Here is an 18,041-nt window from a genome sequence, read left to right as displayed (position 1 = left end):
TAAAGTTTATAATTGTTGATAGATATTACAAAAGAGATGGCGAAATCTTTGAGAAGGAAATACGCCTAAACCTTTATATTCTCCTTTCTCAAAAACTATTTCTGTTATAATATCTATCAAGTTAAGTTTTTCATTGATTCAAAGCATATAAACACACATTAGGCATTAATATTGACAGCCTAAACATACATATTCTTTGGAAAAAAGAAAACAAGAAAGTGATTTCTTGCTCTCTTATAAACTTGACTTTTGCAAATTAGCAACTTGAACATGAATCTGACAATATCAGTAAACCAATTTCAAAATACAGCAGGCTTATTCTGTCACAATTTCATTTCATAAGTTCGTTTGTTACATTTGGTATATTCATCTCATTCTAACGCAATCAAAATCGTATTTCGCTCTCGTTCCCTTTCATACAATACAAATGAATTTACAAAACGAATGAGTTGCAGAATATAAAAGAAATTAATTCACAATTAGTGAAATATTACAATACCTTTTCAATTATCCTAACTCCAGTTTCTTGCCTAAGTTGCTGCAAGTATTGTCTCATGAGATCTAAAATACCAAAACATACTGTAATTATTACGATTCCCATTGACATTGATGTACATTAGGGTGATGCTCCTGGATTCGGAAGTAAAGACCAAAATTGAGACTGCGAGATCAACCTTCTGTAAAATACAGAAACTCTTGTGCAACCGAGATCTGAAACTAAGCACAAGATGGAGAACAATGAAAGCTCATGTATTGAAGTGGAGGGTTGGACTTTCAAAGTCTTAACGATGAACAAAATTGAAGCTTTTAAACATAGGTTGCGCAGAATAATGCTTCAAATCTCATGGACTGACCTAGTCTTCAACGAAGCAGTTTTAAGCATAATGAATGAAGAGAGGAGATTAATGACCACTGTCAAAAGAAAGGCCTTGTACTTTGGTCACCTATTTCACAATAAAAAATATGCTCTTCTCCAACTTACTATGGAAAGAGGGCAAGCAGGGTATGCAATGAAACAGAGCATCATGGCTCAGAAATCTTAGACAGTGATTCAGTGTGCCGGGTGCAACAGCGTTAATTAGACTGGCGATTGCCAACCTGCGGTAGAAGCGACAAAGGAAGAAGAAGATATTCCCAGGCACTTGAAGGTCTCGACCCTTTCGATAACTTTAACACTTAATTAACCCAATATTAATTACTTGAATTAGCTCTAAATTTTATAAGTAGCAATATTATAAATCTAATAAGTCTTGACATAACCCGAATAAAATAGTTTTTTTTTCTTTTTAAATGTTATTTCACATAAGTAGCTATAAATATATGTATGTTTAATTGCAGTAATTTAAAAATCTTAAATATAACTTACCCGCTTCATTTGGGTTAGCTGGTTTAGCATACACAGTGTTTAGTGGGAAGCCGGGCTGACCGGGGATGGTGAACTTGGAGATAGCGAGGGCATACAACTCCTGGGTTGCTTGGGCCTTGGTAGCGCACCGCTGTAGCTTCTTCAGACACTCCGTGATGTACAGTGTCAGATAAATGAGCACTCGATCTGCCTCAGACTATAAAACAAAAATTATCCATTTGTAAACTAATGATATTTGCAAAGTAATAATCATTACCTTGCAAATCAATACTGTAATTTTATCAAAACTACATATCTACATATGTATCTATGCTCTACTGTTTTTTTAAATTATATACTTGGGAACGTGGAGGTAATCAATATTTATTATTAAAGTCTAGCAGTGTTGAAATATAATACAAAATCGCCACTGGCAGATATAAATATTACAATTTATTATATAAATAAAAGACGAGTGATACTTCAATCCACAAATTTGGAATATCCAGTGACCGGTTTCATCGCGTTCGCGCGATATCAAACTGACGTTTTGTTCCAACCCACAAAATAATAATATCATCGACATATAGACGATAGAATTTAACATATTGAAATAATTTTAGGTTTACTATTTTATTTTCAATAAAGTCCATAAAAAGTTCTGCAAGTACGGGTGAGATCGGACTCAGATAATACATGTGCATTCTCCATTACTTTACCCATTGTAATATAATTTTACTAATGACTTTTTACCCTTTGTTTTTCAGAAATCATTATTTACAAAACCACACTCACGAAGGATGGGACACTAAAAATAAACTAAAATACTTAAACTCATTAAAATAGCATTATATCAACTTATTAATTAACCTGGAGAAAAAATGTTGATAATGATCCTTAACATAAAAATAACTTTATTAAATTGACTTTCATATAACTTTGAATTATCTATCCTTACCTCTGTTTTGCAGAAATACATTGAACTTTTTAACAAAGATACCAGTCTCGAAGATGTCGCGAAAGCGATGAAACCGGTCACTGGATATTCCAAATTTGTGGATTAAAGTATCACTCGTCTTTTATTTATATAATAAATTACAATGAACTTCCATCAAGAATTTTCACTTACAAACTTAAATGTTATAAATATTACAGTTTAAATTTAAGAACTCACCTTAATCTCATAAAATCTAAAAAAGACATTTGCCCTAAAAAAATAAATGGCTTCATCGATGATATCCATATCTTTGGGATCGGTCAGAGCAGGACCTCTGAATTGTGTTCTGATCGGCAAGAGAGCCATATTTCCTATAGTCTGCAGATTCTCCTTGTCAGTTAAAGATGAGTGGTAGGCCTAAAACGTAATGTAAACATGTTTAAATTAAAATAATCGGACTAATAAGTTTAAGGGATATTACAATGGTGCTTTCGATCCAGAAGGTTAATTTTTCGTGTATACTACAAGAAAAGATGATTTTGGAAAAGTTCACACCCTGATGACACATATCCTAACCATTAAAATTTTGCTAAAATTTGCGCAATAAAGTAATAACAACTAATAAAACGAAACAAACCGGCATAGTGGGAGGGTTTTTTTTGTAACTTTTAATATCAATAGCTATTTTTAATTAAAATAAACAAGTAAATTCGTAAATTGAGCAGAAAACCGAAATTCTTATCAGTTTTCCAGATATCAGGCAGTTAACCACAGACTAAACTACTCATAGATTTAGAATGTAAAGTCACAGATTACGAACAAGACAGTTGGTATCTACCTAAGTCTAATAAAAAAAGGCAATTTTTAATTTACTATGGCTCCAGTATGGCTTTTGTTTGTGTGTGCATGATATTAACTTTTCATTTAAATATTATATATTGTTCAAAACAAACTTTATCTCTGTGACTATAGTCAGAAATTATTGCACAAAGATATTTATTTTTGTCGACGACGCAAGATGCAACACTGGGTAAATGCAATGGAGAAAGAAAATTCATGTAAAGTGTTACAAAAAATACTTAAGAAGAAGAGAATTGAGAACCGCTAATTTAATAAGCAAACATTTTATATTTCATTTAATCATATCTATTTGAATTCACAATGTTTACTTTTTTAAGGAAATTAATATTTGGCATTTAAGGCTTAAATGTTATCCAAAGTATTTACCAAATTTGAATTTTGCAACATGTTTTTTTTTTAAAATACGTTAGCAAAAATCAAAAAAATGTTTTTTGTTTTTAATATTATAATGATTTTAATAAATGTAAATATCACACATGTCATTAAATAATAAAAAAAATCAATTTCGGATGTTTCCACAATAATTACTGTTTTCCTAAAGTCGACTGATCCTCCACTACGTGTTTTAACTTCACAAAGGACTAAATCGGGTTGTGGTCTTGTGGCTAGTGTCTCCCACTCTACCCCAACTCGATTCCATTTTCTAATAGTGAGTTCTTTACAACTCGTTGAAAATGGCACCCAAAATTAAATATTTAGATAAATCATAAGAACGCAAATATTTATTTTCAAAAAAAAAAATATATTAAAATAAAGTCTTTGGAAAATGTTTTGAAAATACATATTTTGTCAAAGTAAAACATGAAAACTTTCGAATAATACTAGTATAAAGCTCCGTACCAAAAATAATTAAACGATATGAAGATTTTTATACATAAATATGATCAATAAATATATTGTTATACGTACATAAAATAATTGTGTAAGCACATTACTATAAAGCCGAAGAAAAGAAGAAGAAAAAATCGCATAATGTATAATGTCTATGAAAAACGATGTTGCTATTAATATCACATCGATTCCCCGAAACCAAATTTTAAAGTTGCATTTTGTTGTTATAAGTTATAATTTTTTATGATCACCTTCCTTCCGTAAATAAAGAATATTTTTAAGTATTGTTTGAGTACAACTTTATTATTTTTAACTGAGAAAAGTTAACAATTTTTCAATTTGTTTTATTGTTGTTTTTGGGAATTGGGAATAAACAAACATCGTTGGCAACACGTTTGGAAATTTGCCGGTATTTGTTTTTGATTAAACTTCGGGGTTATACGAAGTTTGTACGCTTTGTTTGGATTTTGGATCCTGATTGGGTTGAAATCGTCTTTCATCGGTTGTTTTACGCTGTGTAAAAGTATTTTATATTAAAGAAAATAAGTAATAGTTATCAATATGTCTATTGGAGTACCTATTAAAGTTCTCCATGAAGCAGAGGGTCATATAGTTACATGTGAAACCAATACCGGCGAAGTCTACCGAGGAAAATTAATCGAAGCCGAAGATAACATGAATTGCCAAATGACACAAATAACTGTAACTTATCGCGACGGTAGGGTGTCGCAGTTGGAAAATGTCTACATCCGCGGTTCAAAAATCAGGTTTTTAATATTACCCGATATGTTGAAAAATGCTCCGATGTTTAAACGTCAAGGGGCTAAGCCCGGCTCCGCTGGAAGAGGAAAAAGTGCAATTCTTAGAGCTCAAGGTTTGCTTACTTACTCAGTTGTATTGATCTCTTTTTTTAAATATGTTTTTTATTTCATTTATTATTTCATAAAGAAACATCTTCAGGTAAGTTTGTTGGTTTTTTATCATGTCTTTTAGTTCATTTTTGAATTTCTGTATGGTCGCCGTTTTAATATTATGAGGTCATTTATCAGTGTCATATTTATCAGTAAATATCAATATTTCCTTGTACCCGGTAATATCTTTTAATCCAAACTCGAGTAGGGTTGCCATATTTGGCCAGGGTCTATCGGGACGCTCTGGGATGAAGAGATGTAGTAGGTAATAAAATTGGCAATTTTATAATTAAATAAATAAGAAATATTTTTCTTACGTTTAACGTGGTGTTTCTGGCTGAGTATACTTTTTGAGCAGTTCTTTTTGCCTTTTTACGTATCTATAGAACTCCCTACAAGTCATCTTTAAATTAACCTAATATATTGATTTTACAGTCCCTGGCAGCAGCCAATTTCTTTCATTGGTCCAACAGTTAAACATCAATGAAATTACACTTTCCACTCCACTGTGGCACTATGGGGAGGAATTGAAAATAATAACTCTTAATAATTTCAACAACTGACAAAAATAATCCACTTTACTCTATTGAGTTCAGTCTCTGAAGTTCTTCTCTAGACACACATATTGCTGAAAGCATTTGCTACCAAGTCTACTCGTTCTCAGTCAGTACGGCAGTGGATGATTTCTGTTAGTTAACAGCGTTGCTGCATTGTGTATGTTTAACCTTTGTTTAAAGAAATCTGCGTGTCTAGATGGGGTACTAGGAATACTGAATGTTATATATCGCACTCCACTCGCTGTCACCATACATTTATTCACTCTTATAACGAGCTATTGTACTTCTCGGACATACCGAACAAAAATGTTGTCAACAGTTGAGCAAAAACTCTTTAGTTTAAAAACATAAATTTTAAAATAAGAACCTGAGTAATAAAATCTAAACAGGCGGTTAACTTAGGACCGATGCTGCTGGGCGTCGGGATCGGGTGACGTTTATGATCCTTTGTAAGTGTTTATGTACCTAATTGGTGTTTTTGCCAACAACATTAAAAAATATCACATGGTTGAAATTGCGTGAAAAATCCAAGGTTTTCCGGCTCGGCACCACATTACAATTTATAACTTTTTTGTAGTTTATGAATGACATCCTTATTTCCGGGGTTTTTACAATGATTTTCAGTTTATTTTAATGTTCTATGGTCAATGCATAATAAACAGTACGAGCGGGTGATGTCAGATTAGTTAAAAACTAACCCTTCAATTATAAATATGTCTACTAACAAGAGGAAGTGTCTCTCAATTAGGGAAAAAGTGGCAATTATTTGTGAAATAGAATGTGGCGCAAAAATTTTGAGGTGTGTAAAAAATCTTCTTATCCACAGTGTAAATATTGTGGAAAAATGAGAATGTTTGTTTATCTGCATTATAAAATTTGAATAGTATTAGGTTTGTAAGCATTTATTATAATTTTACTTTCTCAATTATCTGTATGAACTATATGTATATTTGTTTGTTTACTTAGTGACAATATGCAATGGTGATTGGATTTTAATAAAAAACCTATTTCTGGTGTAACGAGTAATGCTTATAACGAGCTAATTCAATCATTCCCATTTTCCTCGTAATAACCAAGTTTCTACTAAGTTAACCAAGTACTTCTTTTAACTGTACTTCGTGTCAATCTGTTGGCGATGAGATCTAAACAAATAACTTTTTATTTTCTCATGTTTTATTTCAAGTGGAGGGATAGACCTTACACAAGTTTGCTTTTTTTTTTTTTTAGTTGGCATTGTTCTGAGAAATATGCAGAAAACTAATTGGTCTACAATTTTGGTTTATTTGTAAATAATGTTTTTCTTTGTTGTTGTAATGTCTGTTGTTTTCTTTAACCCTTAGCTTCACGCATGATTAAAAGTTATGATAGTACACACATGCGGCACTCCATACCGCAATTTGCTTTTAACCATTTCTCACCGAAGAATCCTAGTTGTTACATGTTAAATAGCACTGATCTAGTCACGCAAACCGTTAGCGGGAAGTTGAGATCGAGGATACGAGGTGTATTCAGAAAATAACAGGAATTTTCGTTTTTTGAAAAAATATATTTATGTATTTGTCTACATTAATGTTGTCGCTTTCAAAATAGTCCCCATTAGATAATATGAACTTGTGCCATCGCTTCTTCTAATCCTCGAAACACTTCTTAAACTCAATCTTTGGGATAGCCTGTAGCTCTTTCAGCGATGGGCTTTTAATGACATCTATGCTTGTAAAACGACGGCTCTTTTGACGAAACGAGGCTGAGGTATCGTTACAGTATTGTTTTTGGCCAAAAATTCACAAACTAGCAATGAAGTGTGAGCAGGTGTATTGTTTTGCCACAGATCTGGGTGTATTTTTCTGATGTTTTCACGCAAACGGCGTTGAACTTGTAGGTAGTACTCCTTCTTTATTGACCGTTTGACCTAGAGGCAAGAATTCATGATGCACTATGCCATTAAAATCGAAAAACACAGTGTGCATCACCTTTACGTTCGACCGCAGTCGTCGAACCTTTTTCGGTCTTAGCGATCCAGAATGCCTCCACTGGGACGATCGAGCCTTAGTTTTGACGTTATATCTGTAAACCCATGTTTCCTCACCTTTTATAACACGTTTCAGTAATTCTGCATCATCGTTTACTTCATTTAGTGACTCCTGAGCAACTTCCATTAGCCGCTGTTTTTGTTCGAAATAAATTTTCATCATACCCAAAACAGAAAAAAATTCATGGCATGAGCTAATCGATATGCCAACATCATCAGCGTCTTCTCTGATTGTGATTTGACGATCGTTCATAACCATTTCATTTACTTTTTCCACTTTTTTTGAAATTGAAGTTCCATCACTTCGTACGTTCGTACAAATTCTTCTTGACTTTGACACGAGTCTTCACCAAGTAATGCCTTCAATTATGCATCTTCGAAAATCTTCTTTCTTTCACCTCTATAACGGTCTTCGACATGAAAGTCACTTTTGTTGAAGCGTTTAAATCACTCGCAACAAGTTCTCTCACTGGTAGCGGCCGCACCATAAGTATTTGAGACCATTCTTCTTATTGAAGCAGAAAATTAAAACCTCCCGCAAACTATGAAAATTTGGATCGTAAACTGACATTTTCAATCGAGAATAACTTTATGATGCAATCACTAATTGACTTATGTTTCTGAGGTTATGTTGACAGATGCCCAAGTTTATTGATATTGATGATCTATTTATTTCGACTACTGCTTACTGCTAAAGCCATCTACAGGAAAACGGCGGAAGCAAAATTGTGCCACCTGGCGCATCCAAGAAATATGTTCCACCACTTTTATAATTTGTGACCCGCATTTTTGCATCACAAACGGTTTTTTTGATCTTGAAGTAATTTAAAAAAAAAAAAATTTCCCTTTTTCAGTTGCGGGTCGGGGGCGAGGGGGCCCTGGTATGGCGGCTCACAGGGGCGGCGGCCGGGGCGCTTGGCAGGGGGGCGCGGGCCCCTCTAGAAGATAATCTATCATCTCATCACATCTGTAAAAGGAGCTGTAATTGCAATGACAAAAAGAATTGGCATTTTACAGTACCACCGTTATTTTTATTTAAAAGGTTAATTTTTAGTTATGAACAAGGTTTGCGTTAAAACATTTGTGAACTTGTGTTTGCTTTAATTTAGTACTACTTACAAACAGTGTCGTATTTTGCATTTGATAAGATTATTTAAAAATGTATGTTTATGCCAAATCAATTTATATAAAAAATTGTTCAGTTAATTTTAACTTCTCTCGCACGGTATTGGTAATTATGATGTACTTGGTAAGAAGTACTAACCAGGTTCTTGGTTACAATGGAAAGGTGGTTTACCGGTATTTGCAAATATAGTCTACTCTAATTTTCTACCCCAAAATCAAAAAATTAATATACAATTAAACATAGTAGCTATTACCACAAACATTTTTTTTTAAATGGTCAAAACGGACAATACCCGTAAATAAATAAATAAAACGTGCTGCTGAAAATGTGAATTCAAAAACATTTATTAAAATTTATTACATTTTTTCAGCAAGCAATGGAAAAGAGAAATAAAAAATACAAATGGAAATTATTAGTAATTATTTTTTTTTTTTCTTTTGTATTTTTTATTTCATGTATAATCCAAAATTTAAGATTAAATGGTACAAACATTTAGTATCGTTCTTAAAATATTTTTTGTCAGTACATATAATATATAATTTATGAGTCTGTTCTCAATTTTATTTTATAACGTCTTAGCTCCCGGTGACAAACTGTTTATATAGCAGTATTGGGATGAAAAGCTGTTGTTTTTTTTTTTTTTTTTTATATATTTGTAAAATAATTCATGTATGTTTCTTCTGAATAAAGACTCATTGAAAAATTTGGTAAATCTCTTACCTTCTCTTTGTAACACGGGCTCACATTTATGAAATTATGATTTTATCACTTTTTCATCACTTTGTGTGATTTTATCACACTTTCATCACTTTTTCATCACTTTTTTATCACTTTGTGTCCTTTGTGATGTGTATGGAAATATTGAATCATGCTAAAAGGCTGGACCCATTTTAATCTTAAGTAGATCTCAACAATATTTTAAGCTTGTCCAAATGTTTGTAGACAAGGATTGGATTCAATTTCCTAGGGAGCTGTTAATATTAACATATTACAACAGAGATGAAGAACATTTTAGAGAAGGTAATATAGAAGTCTAGGCATCTACAGGGCATCTAGTCTAGGCATCTACAGGGCATCTACGCCCTGTATGACCTGTCATTGGATGGTTTAAGTGGCCACTTTACACACTGTGTAACATTCACCATTCTGTCCATATTTAAACATCTACATTCCTTCAATTCTTTCATTTGTTGATGTTTGTGAAGTTGAAGAGCTGAAACCTTTATTTATGGGGGGTTCATATTCATATGATATAATTATTTCACCTGCATACTAGGCAACGGCTTATTATTTTTTTTTTTTAATTTCTATGCTTCTTCATGGATCAGGTGGATTTATCAACAATATTTTAAGTTTGTCCAAATTTTTGTAGACAAGGACAGGATTCAATTTCCGAAGGAGCTGTTAATATTAACATATTACAACAGAGATAAAGAACATTTTGGAGAAGGTAATGTAGAAGTCTAGGCATCTACAGGGCGTATGACCTGTCGTTGGCTGGTTTAAATGGCCACTTTACACACTATGTAACATTCACTATTCAGCCCCTGTAGATGCTTAGACTTCCATATTACCTTCTCTAAAATGTTCTTCATCTTTGTTGTAATATGTTAAATAGATCTGATTGTGTTAACCTTTGACATACTAAATGAAAAAATTTCCCCTGAGTCACTGTGTGTAACCTGAGGTTACCCATGCTAAATTCATATTGGCGGCCTCCGTGGTGTAGTGGTTAAGATGCTTGACTCGTACCCGAAAGGTTCCGGGTTCGATTCCCGGTGTAAACACAAAAAAAAGTGATTTTTCTCTAGCCTAGGTGTACTGTTCTGTAATTCACCACAGTTTTTGAAATTGAAATTAAATTGCCTAGCTTTTAAAATATTATTTGCATACTTGAGGATTATAACCTAATTCATCATAATTATTCATTTTGTATTAGAAAACACCTAAAATAGAGCGCTAAAATGTAAATTATAACGCAGTTGTCATAAAACAGTATACCTAGTTGGCCTCGTGTTGTAGTGGTCAGCGCGTTTGCCAACTATGCAAGAGGTTTCGGGTTTGATTCCTGACATGGTTGGCATGAAATATTTATTTAATAAGGCGTTTTTACACTAGAATATTTCATAGTCTCAGGACTGGCACCTGAAGCCTAAGACTGATCATCTTACCTTGATGTAACAGAAATGATCAAGAAACGTTGCGATTGGTATACCAATGCAATGCCCTAAGTACCATTATGTGTGGAAAAGGAATGATGATGATGATGTCATAAAACAATATTTCAAATGATAAGCGAGAGTACATCTGCATATTACTTTTACACTATAGTCGTTCAAAAATTAAGTCAATTTTTTTACTTTATGAACTATTAAAAGTTCAATGACATCTTTTCATTTAATAAATCATTTTTTATAGAAAGGGATTCGGTTCGAGTGTAATAACATTATTGTTTATGTTTAGTAAACGCAACACTAAGATATGATGTACTTTAGTGATGATTGATTTATTCTCCACATGGAATCGCACAAAGAAATACTTTACCAAGTTTGTTAACCATCTTATATAAATTACGTTAAAATAAAAAATCTTTTCAGATTTGTGTTCCACACGCAGCACACATTAATATACTATGTGCTGTTGTTAATATAAACAAATTTTTAACTAATGTTTTTTTATGTACCTACTTACGCACTTATTATTTCGAGATTTTAAATTTGGTTGAGATGTTCTTCAAACGAATTCTAATATTTAAGAACTGATGAGTGATAAGGGTAAGTGTTTGTCGATATTCACCCTTATTCGTTAGTGATGATGTTAAATCAGTTCATCAGTTGATCAATGCATCTCAGGTTGATCTGGTGATTCGTAATTCGTAGTTTTGTTTTGTCGATTTCATAGTTTGGTGCATTGTGCAGTATACGGTTCGGTTGTTGATTAATCTCAGTGCAGTTATTTATTTCATACAAATACACGTAAAGCGGAAATTTGTATTACTAATAAATTTGACTTAGAAACTTTATTTACAAAGTAACAAACTTTATTTTGGGTTTGTGGTAATGAATGCATTATTTTGACTTCAAAATTATATTAGTATCGTTTTGGTGGTTTAAGTGCATCTAGTGTGTTTTGTTTTTTTTACTGTGCATACGTATTTTTTACTAGCTATTTAAAAAAATATTAATGGTAAAAATGGCTGATTTAAAAAACAAACGTAGTGAAATCTGGAAACATTTCACTATTGTTAGCCCAGTTAAGGCAAAATGTGGATATTGCAGTAAACTTTTCAGTTATGGGGGAGGCGCTACTGGAAATCTTGCTCGCCACATTAAGTCGAAACATTTAGGCGTTTCGATAGAAAAAGTGACCTACGGTCACCAACAACGGTATTCCATATCCGTTAATGAACGTCACGCCGACCATAATATCCAATCGAGTGTACTTGCTGCGCCAGTCAGTAACTCTGGAGAAGAGTTTTTTGTTTCTGATACTCTTGCACCGAACTCATCCATCGAGCCCACTCCACCTTCTTCCACCCAACTACAGCCACCAGCAGTAACATCGCGCATAATACAAACAAGTCATCAAGAAAAGATCACAAGTTATATCGGAAGACCCTTTTCTGTAGCTCGATCTAAACTAATAGACGAACAATTGGTTCGAGCTATAGTCAAGCAGTATTACGCATTTAATATTGTTGACCATCCTGAATTTAAAAAGTTTGTAAACATGCTGTGCCCAAATTACAATATGCCAAGCAGAAAAACTATTTCAAATAGCATAATTCCACGAATGTACATAAGTGCTAAAGAAATGGTTTTCGCAAAGTTGCAAAATGTTGACGCCGTATGTCTGACTACGGATGGATGGACATCAATAAATAATCATAGCTTCATTGCAGTTACTGCTCATTTTATCGAAAAAAATGAAAGGGGCTGTTTTCTTAATTCACATCTTTTAGGTTGTACAAATTTTCATGAGAGACATACGGCAGAAAATTTGGCATGTCAGTTAAAGGAACAAGTAAATGAATGGGGTTTAAAAGATAACATTTCATGTGTTGTATCGGATAACGCATCCAATATTGTAGCAGCCATACGATTAACCAAGTGGCGGCACTTTCCGTGTTTCGCACACACAGTGAATTTAGCTGTCCAATCTGGAATAAATCCCATAAAACTTCAAGTCGATAAAGTTAAATCTATCGTAGAATATTTTAAACGTAGTTCATCTGCTTTGTCGAAACTGCATTCAATGCAATTACAGATGGGGCTTCCTGAATTAAAATTGAAGCAAGACGTGGTTACCAGATGGAATTCTACTAATGATATGGTTAACAGAATACTAAAAATAAAAGATGCCGTGTTGATGGTTTTAGCTGTGGAAAATCCACAGTTAAACTCCCTTTCTCAACTAGATTGGACTGTATTAGAGAAATCATTTCTTACTTTAGAATTGTTTTATGACATAACCGTAGAAATATCCGCTGAAAAATCAGTAACGTTATCTAAAGTAATTATTTTTGTAAAGGCAATAAGGAATCATTTGTGTAAACTAAACGATCCAAAAAACCCCGCAGAGGTAGTCGATATGATAAAAATTTTATCTATTGAAATAAACAATAGATTTAAGTCAATAGAAATAGATGAACTATCCACACAGGCAACATTTCTTGACCCACGTTTTAAAAAATATGGGTTTTCTTCCCAAACTAGATTTGAAGAAACTTCAAATAAAATTACTGTGAAAATAGAGAACTTTAAAATTTCACAAACCAGTCAACCTACTCCATCAGCCCCTTTCACCATCTTCGGATATTACTGTTAAAAAATCTGCTCTTTGGGATGACTTTGATGATACGGTTCAGCATGTTATAACTACAAATAATCCAAAAGTCGCCAGCATAATCGAAATAAACAAATATATAAATGAACCACTAATAAGACGAAATGAAGATCCATTACATTGGTGGGAGGAGAGGAAACTCATATATCCTCGATTATATATGTTGATGCAACGGAGATTATGTATTGTTGCTACATCTGTACCCTGCGAAAGAATATTTTCGAAAGCGGGATTAACAATAACCGCAGAGCGTAGTCGCTTGAAACCCGATAAAGCTGAGAAAGTGTTGTTTTTGAATAGCAATATTTAAATAGTTAAAAAACAGTTATAAACATTCATAGTTAATTTTAGAAGATATAAACATTGAACATGATTTTGGTTACGTCTGTATAGTGAAAGACATCGGATTGTTAGCTTGGTGAATGACAATAATATGTGTCTATTTATGAAAATATAAATTGACACCGGAAAAAATCTTATTAGGTACCGCCATTGCCGGTAAGTAATTACTGATATACTGATAAGAAATTAAACTCATAATGTTCATCACACCTCTGTAGTTGGCCTTAGTTATTTTGTGCATGGAATACTTGTCAACTTAGTAGCGAAAAAGCTTATTTGCTATACGCTCTAAACATATTATTTCTATAATATTGGACCCTTTTTACAGATAGCCGTTCGTATATAAATTGAATTCTCCATACTATGCTTTTTGTCTCGCTTCAATAAATATGTTTTCTTATTCGTTGTCTCGCTTATCACTCGCTGAGTAGATCCGTAGATTTAAGTTTCATTCGATCTTAATATTCGTTCTTTTTAAGAATCCAATCGTTTTGAGAATCCAATCGTTTTAAGAATCCAATTTTTTTTCAGTATCCAATCGTTTTGAGAATCCAATATTTTCGTACAAGTGATTCGATCATTCAATATTTGAAAATGATCGAATCATAAAGATTCGATCGTTCACGAATGACACAAGCCTACTCGGTATGGAAAAGTCCCCGCAAGTAACAAATACTAGTCTTTATTGAAGGGCAGCAGGTCTCAATACTAATAACATAATCTGTCGTGGTGGTGGTCTCTAGAAAGGCCGCTTTCGTAATACGTATTATCGGAGCCGGTATATGCCAGTACTGTTCCACGTACCTAGCGTTTACTCTGAACGTGGCGATGTTAATGATAGTGTCGAGAAGCGCTGTCCACCTCCAACCGCTAGGTATGCCATTCTCCCATTTTAGGCGCGTACCATCAACCTCCATCCTGTTCGTGGGACAAGTCAGTGAGTCCCATAGGGACGAGAAGACTCGTCTTTATAAAGATACAGTTACTGTATTTTTTATTATTTTTATTTTCTTTTCTTTTATTTAGGAAACATACAGTACAATTACAAAGCTTAATATTTTACACAATTAGACTTAATTCTAATGGACCAGTGAAGTTTCCATATTATAAAGCAATTATATGTAAGGTTAATTATGAAAGTATAAAAAAGAGAAGGAAAAAAAAAAACATAAATGAAAGTTGTTTAAAAATTAAAATTTAAGTAAAAAAAAAGATATTTTAAAGTTTGTAGTGAGTATTATTTACAAATGGAAATAATATTAAAAGTGAAGAAAATTTGTAAGAGTAATTAAAAATCAAGAATTGAAATAAAGAATGAAAAACATGCTCAGATGTAAAAATAAAATAAAATAGTAATAAAATTTTTTTTTTTTAAGAAAAAAGGAAAAACATAAATATACACGTATTTATTTTAAGGGATTCAAAGAAACGATGAGAAGAATCATTAAGTGAAATATAAGACAATAAATTTAAGTCAATTTAAAAAACATCTTCAAAATTAATGACACATTATAGTAAGAGCAGCAATATATTGATTTTATATACATGTATAATATAAGTAATTAAAAGTAATTTAAAAGTATAAAAACATGCCAATGCAGCAGAGACCTGTCTTTAAACGCCCCCCAGAATAACACAATCAGTATCGAAAGGATGTACACATCTAACTTTTTTTTATCAATCCAGATCTTATTAGATAGAGAACATCAAATCTTTAATTTACACAAATATAATATGGGGTATCAGTGTAGAAGTGATAATCAGCATAGAAGTGATGTAACCCGCAAACATGTGGAATTGAGATAATTGCATTCAAAGTTTAATAATGTACATGGTCCTGTGTACAAATTGGTAATGGTTTAACTAGGGTCATTTATTAATGGATGAGAAAAAGTAGATCTAATCACTTCTAGTTTATAAAATGCATAGATATGGGATCCTTTCCACAATGCTTATGTAAATTTAGGCCTTAATCGTAGCTTACATCACTTCTGCGCTGATCGCCTCATAGAGCATGTGATGTGCACGTGTAAAATGAGATCAGATTAGTTGTTCTCGAATTCCAAATTTTAAATTGATTCGGCGACAAATTTTTCATGATGTATGAAAATCAGAAGCAAGCTAATCATCACTCGAAGAACCATCACCAGGGATAAGATTCACATGCTTAGAAGTGAAAAAAACATTTCTGGAAAAAAAAGCAAATACGTTAAATGCGTACCAAGCCATATCGGTTTGACAGTGTTTTAGACCACAATGCACTCGAAGCCAAATATGGCAGTCGCAATAATTAGCTCAAAAACAAGATAAACATAGAAAATTTCATAAATGCGAAACACATTCCATGTTCTTAAGGATTCATTCTATATGCATTTAATTTTTTATATTTGTCACTTACCTTTAACTATTTATTTTTCACTGATAATTGTAGCACTATTTTTGTAGAACTTGTCAAGCCGGGCGCATTGCACATACTGTTTAATTATTATTGTTGCATCGAACTTGCCATAAACAAAAACATATGTTCCTCTTTATAAATAATCACTTCAACTGATTTGAGTTTTTTTTTATCAGAATTCAATAATTTATTACGTTATAAAAAAATATTAAAACTTTAGAAACCATGTATGGCTTGGTATACGGTGAAGGGATAAGGGAATTTGTGTTCTTCAGTGGAATCTTGAATATAGTTCTTAATTATTTATGTGCTAAATTTTGGAAAATAAAACCATTTATGAGTTTATTAAATTGTCGACACTGTATAACTAATCTTTTTTTTTCATGTAAGAGGTACCTACTAAGTATAAATCCCAAAATACCCGAGTTCTTTTTAAACATTTTGTGTGTTACTTCAAACTCCTTTCTCTCCACTTCTGGGACTCGGCTCGTAGTAGTTTCTTTACATTGATATAATTTTATTGAATAATAATTACATTTTTTGTACATATTTACTGGTGCTACTTATAAAAAGCTCATCTTAGCGACAATACCTTAAGTGTTGCCGACGTTAACGCCGTGCATTGAAAACTCAGCGGCCCTTCCTGGGGCCTTTTAATTTCACAGAATTAGGGACTTCGGTATATGTATGCGAGGTGCTCCCCACAATAAAGACTAGCATTTGTTGCTTTCGGGGGTGATCATCGCCATACCGAAGCATATAAGAATAAAATTATTAAAATGATATGCTGCATACAAATTATTTCAGTCTGAATGTGAACCGCCGCACGGTTCGCGCCGAACTGCGGCCGGGTAGCGGGGGGGGGAATGTCCTCATACGTGACGCGAGAGAGACAGATAGAGTAGGCAAATGCGCTCGCTATCTCTCGCCACGTGATTGGCCGGCCTAGTCCCGCCCGCTATCGGCTGAGCGCCGCCGCCGCGCGGTCAAATATGTTGTATATATCTATAGGCCCACCGGGCAAATAATAAATCAGTCTATGTATAAATTTTATATTGAAAGCACTAACTTCGTGGTTATTCATTATAATAAAATAAATTAAACAACTTTGTTTTTAACCACTAATTAGTTACGTAAACCTTGACGAAGAAGCTTGTTTCCCTTGAAACCGGACACTGGAAAAAAAAAAATAGTGTTTAAAAACAAATTTGATTTATTTATTTTATTAATAAATCAGTCATTTGTCAACACTACTACGGGCTTTTACTCTCCACTTCGTCTCCCCGCTTCTCCCGACTTCGATTCAACCGGATCTCTTCGGCACTTGGAATATTCGGCCTTGGAATACGAATATCCACTGGATCGTACGCCGGCCGCAACTGCCTGCACACCCGGACCTATAGATCACAGTTCCTTGTGACTGGCGTGATCGCCAAGAGGAAGAAAGTGACCCGCCGCACCTGTTACATTAAGTATCTCCTTATCTACAAACATTTTGACATACTCGAAATATTGTTGATTGTCTAATAGGTGAATTAATCCAGCCAGATAAATCTCACCTATATCAATAAAGGTTTCAGCTCTTATCTCGCAAAGGTCAACAGGTGGGAGAGTTGAGGTAATGTGGATGTTCAAATGAAAGCAGAATGGTGAATGTCATATACAGTATTTAAAGTGGCCACATAAACCAGCCAATGACATGTCATTAAGCCCTATGTTAATTAATTTCAGTTTTCAAGATTTTCCGCTAAAATTGAGTCGTGCCATAAAATTTATGTGGCCCAAAACGCAGGCCTTCCATTGTTTGAATTGATGGTTCCATTGGAGTAGATATCCGATTTTGAAATTGACATACATTT

At 33.3% G+C, this 18,041-nt stretch overlaps 2 protein-coding genes across 2 annotated transcripts; one reads left to right on the top strand and one right to left on the bottom strand.

Moving 5' to 3' along the window:
* Position 1: 1 nt before the first annotated feature.
* On the bottom strand, positions 2–3,089 carry Arpc3A (Actin-related protein 2/3 complex, subunit 3A). Its single transcript, XM_088235966.1, has 4 exons — positions 2,920–3,089; positions 2,520–2,699; positions 1,367–1,562; positions 2–561 (listed from the first exon to the last, which is right to left on the bottom strand). Exons 1-4 carry the CDS (start codon positions 2,923–2,925, stop codon positions 491–493), a joined length of 453 nt encoding a protein of 150 aa, XP_088092092.1. The 5' UTR covers positions 2,926–3,089; the 3' UTR covers positions 2–490.
* A 1,306-nt stretch (positions 3,090–4,395) lies between these two features.
* On the top strand, positions 4,396–9,300 carry LOC148275243 (small nuclear ribonucleoprotein Sm D3-like). The gene is made up of 2 exons (XM_088235965.1): positions 4,396–4,848; positions 8,326–9,300. Exons 1-2 carry the CDS (start codon positions 4,536–4,538, stop codon positions 8,418–8,420), a joined length of 408 nt encoding a protein of 135 aa, XP_088092091.1. The 5' UTR covers positions 4,396–4,535; the 3' UTR covers positions 8,421–9,300.
* Positions 9,301–18,041: the final 8,741 nt, after the last annotated feature.

This window comes from Micrasema longulum, unplaced genomic scaffold, assembly GCF_059751315.1.
Source record: "Micrasema longulum isolate JH-2025_06_02 unplaced genomic scaffold, ASM5975131v1 h1tg001481l, whole genome shotgun sequence".
Taxonomy (NCBI): Eukaryota; Metazoa; Arthropoda; class Insecta; order Trichoptera; family Brachycentridae; genus Micrasema; species Micrasema longulum.
This window is presented reverse-complemented; position numbering and strand designations above follow the sequence as displayed.